This window comes from Euprymna scolopes, chromosome 39 (assembly GCF_053919585.1).
Source record: "Euprymna scolopes isolate OS-2025 chromosome 39, ASM5391958v1, whole genome shotgun sequence".
Lineage (NCBI taxonomy): Eukaryota > Metazoa > Mollusca > Cephalopoda > Sepiida > Sepiolidae > Euprymna > Euprymna scolopes.
Genome location: NC_136520.1, coordinates 72,173,914 through 72,186,155, shown reverse-complemented (window position 1 = coordinate 72,186,155; position 12,242 = coordinate 72,173,914). Strand labels below are relative to the sequence as shown.

General features: G+C 35.1%; 1 protein-coding gene and 1 long non-coding RNA gene across 2 annotated transcripts in view; one reads left to right on the top strand and one right to left on the bottom strand.

The window, feature by feature from the left end:
* The window catches only part of LOC145263864 (polycystin-1-like protein 1), an 842,774-nt gene that overhangs the window by 707,101 nt on the left and 123,431 nt on the right, over positions 1 to 12,242 (top strand). The window contains exon 34 of the mRNA XM_080120938.1: positions 8,102 to 8,158. Within this exon, the coding sequence (XP_079977064.1) occupies positions 8,102 to 8,158 (57 nt within the window). The remainder of the gene's footprint in view (positions 1 to 8,101; positions 8,159 to 12,242) is intronic.
* Positions 1 to 12,242, bottom strand: part of LOC145263866 (uncharacterized) — a 38,047-nt gene that overhangs the window by 15,092 nt on the left and 10,713 nt on the right. The gene's annotated exons all lie outside the window — the stretch shown is intronic.

Below are 12,242 nucleotides of genomic sequence, written 5' to 3'. Positions count from 1 at the left end.
ACTCCATACATGGGTGAATGGTGGCCTATAGAGGTACAGGATACTTTCAGGCATATGTAGTTTTCTAGCACAGTAGAGAGAGCCCACCTTCTTCGCAGCGGCCTTGGCAATGCTCTCAATGTAACTGATCCAGCTCAAGTTTCCTGTGACCGTTAAGCCAAGGAGTTTAAGCATGATAGCACCTTACCAAGTATTACCTTAAAAAAAAAAACAAAGGATATTATGCATGAATAAAAAAGGAATTGAGAACTATGAAAGAATTAAGGTTTGTTTCTAAAAGATATTTAACATTCGTACACCAACTTTAACTAATAGTTTTGTGGTTTTTGTTTTTCATTTATGAGTAATATCCTTTTTTTTAAATAATTCTTTTTCAATTTGTTTTTTCTTATATATATATATATATATATATATATATACTATCCTTGTTTTATCGTTATTTCCATGGCAGGTGCTTGTCTGAACTCCAATTTCTGGTCCCCCCTCGCCAATCTTTCATGAAAAACACCCGTCTAGCTGAATCCACTCTCAAAAACTTTCCCCACTCTTTATCTGTGCCTAAATCAAAACGTAGATTCCAGGAACAAAGCTTCTTTCTTAGAACTGCACGCCTGTGGAACTCTATTCCGTCTGCCTGCTTCCCACCTGACTATAACCTGGATGTCTTCAAGTCCTCGTTAACAAATTCCTAATGAACCGCCCCCTTAAGTAAAAACTTCATTAAATCTCCGCACTAACGTACTGTACTTGCAATAACCCTTATCCCTGAGTGGCTTCCGGGCCTTGATAAGTGGTGACCACCTTGTAAAAAAAAAACAAAAAAACAAGGCTTCAAAGAATGGGTTGATAGCAACAAAAAGTGTATTTCATTGTTAGTTACAATTGTTTCAAGACCATTTGGATAAATTCAAACATTGTCATTTGAACATTTTCATAAGAACAGCCTTTCTTCAGACTTGTTGAACAAATATATATATGTGTGTGTGTGTGTGTGTGTATTTGTCTGCAGATTCTTTGAGATCACCAGATATCAGTTATTTCTTCCAACCAGATTTCGTTTCCACATTTCACTGCTTTTCTCTTTCCTTATCTCTACATAAGCTTAGGCATATTTATATAGTTTTACATATAGAACCCACTCCTAAACTAATTAACCGATCATTATGAATTTCGGAACACAGCTGTTATTTCTCATAAAAATGAGAAATATGGGTTCTATTTAGTTTTAGTTTTATGAAAAAAGGAGGTAAAAACTAAAATTAAAAAAAACAAACGATTTTTGCCAAATTTTAATCGGTATTAGTCATCAATAGGGCTATGACAACAGCATATTCTTTTCATCGTTTTTACTCTCGAGTATATATCTGACACAGTTAGACACAGTTAATCAACTGAGAACCACATCACTCAATATAAAAGCATATAAGATATAAATGGATACACACTCGAGAGTCAAAACAATGAAAAGAATATGCTGTTGTCACAGTCCTAGTCATCAATTAAATATTTTCCAAAGTTTAGTTTCTTTCGAGTATTTTAAAGATGTTTTCAGGGAACACAATCTCCCATTTGAAAAAAATCAAATATTTCAGATTTACATAAAATTTGATCTATAGTCATTAGACATTATTGAGAAAGATTCCCTAAATTTCAATTTCTTTGTAAGGCCCCTTAAACTTAAAGTTTAAATTTTAGACATTTTCTAGAATCCAAATTCTGTAATCGATTTTTATCCAAATTGAAACCAGGAAATAGAACAATATATCTTCGTTTTAATCTTTGGTGCAAAAATGTTCTATTCGGGGAATTTTACCTGTCTTAGGACGGGTATTTGCTAATGTGTGTCATCTCGAAAGACAAATGATACCGCCTGTAAGGGAAGCTGCATGAATAATTGTGAGGCAAGGGTTGCGCAATCTCAAACCACATCTCTCCTGAATCGGCATTGTTTGAGTCTAGTGGCAAGGAGGAGCCCAGGACGACTGGAAACAATGCCGAGATAAGCAGAGGACACAAACATTTATTAAGTTTATTTAAATGATTTTTTTTGCTCCCTTGCATGCAAATATATGCATTAAGTCGCCCCTTTTGACAGGATGCTTTTATATATATATATATATATATATATATATATATATATATTAGTGTTTTGCCGATTAATTGGAATCGAAAAAATCAGGATGGGGGGGGGGTATCAAAATCGGAAAAATCTGTGCCTATTTTCCGATGCCAAAACGATTCTTTTAATTATCTTTTTTTATTTGATTTTGTTTAAAACAAAATCTTCCATTGCTGGTAGTAATAATAAAATAATAAATATTTACTGATTTTAAAATACCAGTAAAACGAAAACCTATAGATCCGCCCTCCCCACCAAGTATGTTTTTACATTTGAGAAAATTTTAAAAAATGATAAAACATATGCATATTTAACGTGTTTTTGCAGTAATCAGGACAAATAAAAACTTAGTAATTAAATATTTAGAAATTTATAATATTTATTTTTTTATTATTATTTTTAAAATAATAGTCTATGACATGCATGCTTTGAAGTTACTATTTCTCATCAGCGTAGCTCGACTGTGTCTCTCTAGTGAATCCCGGACATGCGTATTATAGTCTGGTGTGTTTAACCGTTACGCCACAAAGTCCTAGACAAGTTTACTGTTTATTTTTATCGTTTATATACTTATGTAGATTTCTTGTTGATTTTCTTTTTTTTTCCCCCCCTTTTTTTTTTAAAACAATAAATACGGTTAAGTATCGTCTTCGAAATTTATAAAGGATCGAAATTGGAAATTGTATCGGAATCGGAAAATGATTGGAATCGTCCCATCACTAAGATATATCTATAATATAAAGCTGAAAGTCTGTGTGTGGTCACGAATAGGCTCCTTTATGGTTGACTATTTTAAAAAACTGATTACATATAATGATAGAAGATGTATCGAGACACAGGAATGGGCATGTTTCATCCGGCAGAACGGTGGTTCATTAAAATTGTGGAGCCTGCATTCGCGCCTGGTCCACAAAGTATGGAAATAAAAAATTTAAAAATTAAAAAAAAAAAACGTTTACAAGTGTTTCTGATATAGATATACATAAGAATACTTTGATAAGTATGTTTTAACTTAAATAGGGATGGTATAATAAGATTGTGGGGTCTGCGTTCGCGTCTAGCCTCCATAAAATGGAAATAGGCACAAACTTTAATAAAGACTTTTCATATCTATCAGCGTAAGTATACTTTGATAATTATGTTTCAGTTTGAAGAAATATGGTATAATAAAATTAGGGGGGGGGGGAGTTCGTTCGCGCCTGACCTCCATCGAATGGAAATATGTCACAGAGTTTAACAAGGTTTTTTAATATAGATCCACAGAATATTGTGATAAGTGTTTCAGTGTGAGCAGGTATGGTATAATAAATTATGGGGTTTATCTATTTTATTTTTACTTTCATCATATTTTGCTTTGGTTTTGATATCCCCAAATTCGAAGCTATCTCTTTACAACCCTTCCTTTTCATAACCTATCATACTTTCATAAATCAGAGTCCATTTTCTGTAGGCTGTTTTTGAACCCTGTCAACGACGGGTACTTTTGCTAGTATATATATATATATATATATATATATATATATATATATATATATATATATATATATATATATTAGTGGCCTGGCAAGGCCACAGGAGAGACAACCAAGCAAAAAAAAAAAAAAAGCCCTAAGCAAAATTCATCTCAAAATAGCAAAACTAAAGCTAGCTTGCCCGGACACTATACAGTAGGATCCCGGGATACGGCATTAAAACTAGTAACAAAACACAATACAGTATATAATACACCTGTATATAATCAAATAACATTATAAATAACACTGTAAGGCGGGGCAAATACCGTAACCAGGGGATGGGAAAACATTGTATTCCTCATCGTAACCTGAAAAAACCGTATCCTAGAGCCATCTTTCTTCTGTATATACAGATGTAGGCAAATTTGGGCATATTTTATTAGTTTGAAAATATAGATTCTTTTTAACCAATTGTTATAAAATTTTAATCCTAGAATAGTATTATAATCTCTAAAAAACCTACATTAAGGAGATCATCCAGAGCCTATTGGCACTTTTTTTACAGCCATAAAATGTTTCAATCATAGTCATTTGTTTTCTTAGTTTTGCATATGAATTACAAAATATCTGATATTTCCCCAAAACCTCTGGCCTTGATTTGGTTTTCATACATAAAGTAAATTTCACAGTGTGTAAGAATTATTTGATACTGGAGATATTCACCCCATTTCCAAAAGAGGGGGAGATATAACATATGAAAAAATATTTGGAATCAAGTCTCCCTTTGCTCTTATTTCAGATCATTTGACAGCATAACAGCAAGTTTTAGTCTCCTCCTCCATCAAGGGCAGACGTTTTTGGGGAAATATGTAAACGAAATATATAATATACACGCACATGCCTACACATGTTTTGGAATCCGAGTGGTTATGTCTTCGGCACCATGGCATTTTTTTATGCACTTTTAGCACCTCTTTACCCCCCCCCACACACACACTTAGCACCCGCCCCCTCGTGTAAACTAGTCCCCTTGTGAGAGTTCCTAACACCCCTTGGGGGCACTAGAACCTACATTGAGAATCACGAACATAAAACAATCATCGAGTCAATTTGTTACAAAATTTCCATGGAAATATCCAAAGGTCCAAATTAATAAGGTTATTATTTGGCATTCCAGACAAAGTAGTTCCATTGATCCGTTGTGCGTATCTGTTCCTACCGGAACACGCAGAGAAAATTGAGGCTATATTATCTTTTTACGTTTTTCTCCTTCCCTCTTTTTCTCTTTTATTTTTATTTTTTTTCGTTTCCACAATTGACTTCATTAATAGATGAAAGCGGTATAAATGGTTATTGGAATTGTGGTTTTAGAAATGGAGAGAATTCTGTCTGAATTTTGGGTGGGTGGGTGGGAGTGGGTGGGACATGGAAGTATTACTCACTCTTAGACGCCAGTTCAAGAAAGAGAGTGCAAAGTTTTAAAATTTGCCCAATTCAAACAAACAAAAAATGGTCAGGACTTCGTTTTTTGCTTCAATAGATGGATTTCGTAAAGAACCTGTATTTTTATCGAATAATTTCTTTTGTTACATAGTGATTGAGGTTGCTCAGATGTTTTGCTACCGTGGTGATACCATTTGAGCATAGGGTAGTGTGAATGCAAGAATTATGAGTAAACTAGCTTGTGTGCACGGCCTTGCCCGGGTATTTGGAGGTGTGTGTTGAGCAAAAAAATTAAGTGGTAATAGGCAGGCAGGCAGGCTCGAACCTGTACCGCGAAGAAGGAAAAGAATGTGAAAAAAAAAAGTGACGTCTTTGCCGTTGCATCCATCACCAAACCGGAAGTGGCGAAGGTTTAAATTAAGGCTAGTCAATCGAAAAGAGGTAATGACTTTCGAAAATATTGCTGAAAAAAGCGACCCATTCTTGTAGGAAAGTGCCCAGTTGAGGGTGAAGGAATTAATCTTTTTAGCCAATTTTTCGATATTTGTCATCCGAAGGATCGAGCTTCAAAATGATACTGATCTCATGAAAATCTGTCACCTCTGTAAAAGGTTTCAGGCAGACATACATACATACATACATACATACAAACATACATACATACATACAAACATACATTTAAACAGACAGGTGAGATTAATATTATAGATGATTAAAAGTAAAATATGTAAAACACCTTTTAAAAAAAGCGGGAGGAGAAGCGGAAAGAAAAATAGAGCGCAGAGTCAGCAGACTGGTTTCGCCCTCACTTTTTCAAAGCTGTATCGAGGGATTTTAAAAGGGGGGAAAAAAAAATGTACATTATTAAAATAAAGTTATGTTGCATTCTATTCATGGGTGAAAAAAAAAAAAAAAGATTTGATCTTTTAAAATATCATGATGTTGCTTTATTTTAATTGCTTCCCTGTTAAAGAGTCTCTCTCTGCCACTGTGGGGCCACATGTCCATCTTCCTCGGCTGCGTTTATTTTCCTTCTGCTCCACTACATGCCTAGGTCCTGGATATGACCTTAAACTATATCTAATGGTGAGGCCCCAGCTTGCAGGCTTTGGGGAGTGTGGAGCCACCCCTTAATTGCCATTGCTCCTATGTCCACTCTGACCCGGAGTGGTAGTACCTGTTAGGGTCCCAACTATGGGTTAAATAGAAACCGACTTGAAAACAACAAATATATTCTATTGAAAAAATTTTTCTTAAAAATAACTGGATTCGGCATTAAATAAGCTGAAAAGGGTTGATATGCCGTAAAACAAAAACAGCCAACCAATCCACTACACACCAGCCGTAAATAGCCATTTCTCGTCTTTGACTCTACACGTCCATCTTTTTCAGCCGCACTTTTTTTTCTCCTTTCATTTTACGCGTCTGTGTCTTTTGACTTTTTTGTTCCCACCATGAAGTATCCTTCTTTTTTTTTTTCGCAACAGCAGCAGCTCCTGCACACTTTCTAATTTGCATATGTGCATTTTTTGGCTACTGCTGCTAATATAATTGTTTGTCATCCATCCGTCGGTTGCTGCTGCTATTTTCATATGTGCTCATATGCGCTCTGTTACATATAGATCTATCTGAGAAAAAACGACGGATAGGAATCTCCTAACTGCATTCTCAGCAATCACTGCCATCCGTAGTCGGTGGGACGACAACAACTACGGATGGCAGTGATTGCTGAGAATGCAGTTAGGAGATTCAAAGTTCCTATCACGTCGCGGTTACTACCTGACGAAGGCCAGAGGAATAGTTGGTCGAAACGTCATGAAACAACAACGAATAAAAAAAATAAAAAAAAAAAAAAGCTGAGAATAATAGTCCACAATAAATAAATTAATATTGTTGAATTATGGTTGGTTATCCTTCATGTCTTAAAAAAAGGACCATGGGCATTAATGGCATTAAAATTTTTGTTAATATAAATTCAAACTCTTTTAAAAGCAACAAGATTCTTTAGAGTTTGATTTTACACTTGATGGTTCCTAACGTCAGGGTCCACTATTTAGACTGAAAGTGTGAAAATAATAAAAGACAGAAAATTTTATTTTTTTATGTTTCTGAATTTTTGAGATGAGGATGTGTTATTTGGATTCATCGGACTACTGTTCTCATCCTGAGTTATATTTTAACAATTTTTTGGTCAATGTAACCTCCGACTTTTTCCAGGTGCATCTTGTCAAACTCGTGAATCTGGACGGAATTTCAAACGGAACCCTTTTATTTACTTCATGGGGGTAGCATGCTCTTGCTCTGTCAGCCATAACTGGAGAGAGGTCACAAGTAATTCACAAGTCTATTCTTCTGTCGCCGACACTGAGAATTCAACCTTCAGGAGAATATCACTTTTACAATTGATTTTTTTTATTTTTATTTTTTTTTTTATTACATTTTCACCCCAAACAAGGCACATTGCCACTTTGGTGTAGGGCCTACTATCAGGGGTAACATCTACTGGGGTACTATGTGGGGATTTGGGCAGCAAGATGTCTGTTCACGTTACACTTGAACTTCTGCACGTCAGTACAGTTGGGGAAGCAGGGACCTGGAATGGAATTCCAAAGTCTAGCGGTTCTGGGGAAGAAACTACTGGAGTAGAAAGCATAAGTCCTCGTGGAAAAAGTAAGTGATGTTCTCATGAAGGTTGAAGGTTCAGTTCTCAGTGTGGGCAACTGGAAAAATACAATTGCGAATTACTTAAGACTTCTATCCAATCATGGCTGATGGAAGGAGAGCATGCTATCTGCGTAAAGTAAATAAAGGATTCCGTTCGAAATTCCGTCCAGATTCCAGAGTTCGACAAGATACATCGGAAGAAGAGTGGAGGCTACATCGACCGAAACGTTGTGAAAATAAAACTCAAGAACTGTTATCTAAATAATGATTTTTTTTTTTTTATATGCTTTCTTTCTTTTAAATTTTCTAATGGGTTAAACATATAATTAGATCTTTGTACATATGGTATATGTTTATTAATTAATTTTTCTCTTAACTGATTAAAACTTGCTCGCTTTTTTAACAATTTTTTATTTAATAGCTGGAAACCTTACAGACAATCCAGGCTGTCGAGGCTGTTACACTCAGATCTGACCAGGTGAGTGAACATTATTTCTACACTGTTTTCGATTGGTGTTTGCTTTGACTTAGTGACATTTTTTTTTCTCAATTTACGAGTTGTCTGCAATAAGTTTCCAGCCTTTTTGCACAGGCATTTAAAATTGCTATAACTGAGAGAGCAAGAGACAGAGTTCCTAGTGGAATCATGCTGGTTCTATCAAACCCAAAAAAGCCAGACAGAGCAAATATACCCAAAAACATATGATGATCCCTGTTTTTGACAGCACAGGCATGATCTACATGCACTGAGTTACCAATGGACAGATGGTCAACAAGGAATACTATGTTGAGGTTTTAAGGGAGTTTAGGAAGAGATTGTCACAAGAGACCGGCACTTTTCAAATCGGGTCCATGACATTTCCACCAGAAAAATGCACAACTCCATCCTTGTTACAGACTATTTGACCAAGATGGGCATTGAGACAGTACAACACCCTTCCTATGACTTTTGGTTATTCCCTAAGCTTAAGGAAAACTTTAGAAGCTGTCATTATTAGACAATTGAGAAAATGAAAGAGGCTGTGATGAGGATTATTGACATGCTTACACAAGAGGATTTCTACGGGGCCTTCCAAGAGGTGGCTAGAACAGTACAAGTGCATTGCAGCCGAAGGAGGTTACTTTGAAAGGGACTAGAGTTTCATGTGTGTACTGTCAATATAAGATCCCATACGAAAAAGTCTGGAAACTTATTGAAGGCACCTCGTACGTGATTGGTTTCTCGCTATCAACAGGAATGTTCTTATTTGACTCCCTATGAGCACTGCCGGGGAATGCCAAGTAACCTTAACGATTATTATTATGATTGTTGTTGATGTTTGGAAGATAGAATGTTTAGAAAATATGTATCGGTAATGTTAGCGAGGTACGAGGTATGTTAACTTGATAGAATGGAATTTTATTCTGACAATTGTGTTTCCACGGGGAAGAGGAATTTGGAATCAAGAGGCAAATTTGGAATGCAGTAATAATAACAAAAGGATTCTGTGAAAAACCATCAGGTGATGACGTAATAAATTAGAAAGATAGTTTTAGATATAGACGTGCAGTTGGACAGTCGAGTATCGGCCTTTATCCAGGCCAGACACGGAATGAGGTAACCCATTCGATACGAGTTGTGAGGGATGGAGTGGAGTGGGGGTCGTAAAGAGTTAGACAACGGTGAAATTATTACCCCGACAGAATAAGTGAAGAGTGAAAGATTATGAAATCACCAACTTTGCCCGGCGTTTTTAAAAAGAAGAGATGACACAATCACAAAAGATATGCTTTTTGTTGTATATGCAACCCCCCCTACACACACACACACACACACACACACACACAAACAGGACGTATTTTTTTATGAATACATGTTAAGACACTGCACAATATTTTAATATTAGCAGGTCACCAGGCGTTGCCCGGTCGTAAAATACGCATGAAAATATTTTTAATTAATATTCTTATTTATTATAAACAGAAATACCGTAGGTATTAAACGAAACGTTAAATTCCTTTGAAAAAAAAAACAAAAAAAAAACGGAAATAACCTGAGACGTGCGTGCGAGTATAATGTTCTTTTCTAAAAATTACACTTCTTGTAAGTAAAAATTAAAAAAAAAAATACTCGAGCTGAGATCGAAACCAAAACCTAAAGACAATGAGTCAAGTACAATAACCATTAGACCAGCTTTACATGATCTTTATTAAGTGTTTTCAAACCAACTTATACTCAACATAAGGAAATTGTCATGATTTATGCCTGCATGCGCAGTCGTGAAACAGTTCAAAACAGATAGATCCAATGACTCTCACGCACTAATTTTTCAATTTTTGACACTTTAGCAGCCTTTTTTTTTTATTTTATTTTTTTTTCAAGATGAAAACCGATTAAAAAGTTTTTCACATGTCTGAATACTCTATATACCAAATTTAAAGTCTGTAGATCAAAAATTCATTAAGGATATAGATTGAGAAGTGTCCTCACATACACTCACATTCTCAGTTTTATAGATATACCAGCAGGCTACCCGGCGTTACCCGTTCGTAAAATATGCATGAATATAATTTTAATTCATAAAGAACCTGAGACATGCGTGCGAGTATTATGTTTTTTTTTTTTTCTAAACAGTTTACTTCTTGTAAATAAAAGAAAATACTCAAGCTGCGGTCGAAACCAAAATCTGAAGGCAGTGAGCCAAGTATGATAACCATTCTGCCAGCGTGACACACTCTTTAAAAATGCTTTTCAACCTACTTATATTTAGCATAAGTAATTTGTTATGTGAACCATTCACGCATGTGCAATCATGAAACAGCAAACAAAGAAAAGCCCGACGACTCTCATGTAAAGAATTTTTCAATTCTGATCCCTTAGCAGACTTTTTCCGGATGAAAACCAATTAAAAAGTTTTCCTTATGTCTGAATATCCTATATACCAAATTTCAAGTCTGTAGATAGAAAATTCGTTGGGTATATAGGTTAAGAAATGTCCACACACACACACACACACACACACACACCCACACACACACACACACGTTCTCAGTTTTATAAACATATAGATTTTATATATACACATTTTACCTCCACCCCCATGATATATAGACCAGTATGCAATAGAGTTAGACATAGATAGCTTTTAATGTGGCAAAAATACAGGTCCCCAAAAGAGGAGCTGGATTTAATATGAAACCTATTTATTTACTAAATAAGAAGAAAGAAGCTTGTAGGTTTTAAACGATAACTGTATTAGAACAGCGATTTTCAATCTAAAAACTGTACCCTGACTATTTAAAATTAAGAAAGATAATAGTATCGTCGCTTAGTAAATGAATAAAGTGTTGGGGTCTTTTACAGTGAAGTCAACAAATAAATAAAAAAAGGTGTTTGATTTATTTTTTTTTTTTAAATATGCAATAAATAAATGTTACCAAAGGCAAGAAAAGTTACTTTTTCTACCCTATTGGACAAGTTTTTTGATTTAAAAGCGTTTGTTTTTTTTTTTAAATAATAAAAAAAAATGTGGAAAACACATTAGATAAAAAACAAAACAAAAAAAAAAACAACAACAGCAATCGTTGACCATGTGAAACCTTGAGAACCGCTTAAAAACCGAAAATTAAGTAAAAGTACTGCTAATAATTGGCACCAATTGGATGAAAATTTTATATTCAACCAAACTGTATATTTTATTAGATTGTAGTTTGAATATAAAGATGCTACACACGCGTTTTATGCTCTTCTATATATTTTTTTAATGGCAGCGAGCAATGCTGGGTAGCCCTGCTAGTTTCTAATAGAAACGAAAGTCCTTCCATCCTCGTTCCCTCCCCTTTCTTCCTTTTTAATTTCTTAACTTTTAACCCGTAACTTAACAATGGCGAACCTTTTTGCTCACAAATAGACTTTTCAACCCCTGAATCAAAGGTTTACCGAATCCCACACGCCTTTCACCACATCTCCACCCCTGGGGGGTCAGTGTTATTCTTTCCACCCACTGACTCTGGTGAATGAAATAGCCCGCCCCACCCCCTCCCCCGCGCGGGGCTCTTCTTTACGCCTTTTTAGTTTTAATTGGTAATAAGCCTTTCAAATGTGCAATATATTATTAGCAGCTGAGGCGAAAGTGATTTGGTTGTTTGGGGGAAGGGGGGCCGGGTCTTTTCTACTTCCTATCATCATAAATAGTATTATTCCGTTCCGCTCACTCTTATTTGATTGAGTTCACAATTTACACAATGGACATAATCATGAAAATCTATGTAATTGACAAGAGAATATTCTTTTCATTATTTTGACTCTCGAGTATATATCAGTTAATATCTTATGTTTTTTTGTTCTTTTTTTTTTTTAAATATATATAGTGATGTGGTTCTCGATTGATTAACTGTCTAATTGTGTCGGATATATACTCAAAAGTCTAAACAATGATAAGAATATTCTCTTGTCATAGCCCAAGTAATAACTAACTGGCTGCGGCGTTGCCCGGTCGTACAATACGCTTAAACATGATATTTTAATTTATGCAGATTGTATATATCATTATAAAATCGATCCTTATTGATTATTATATTTT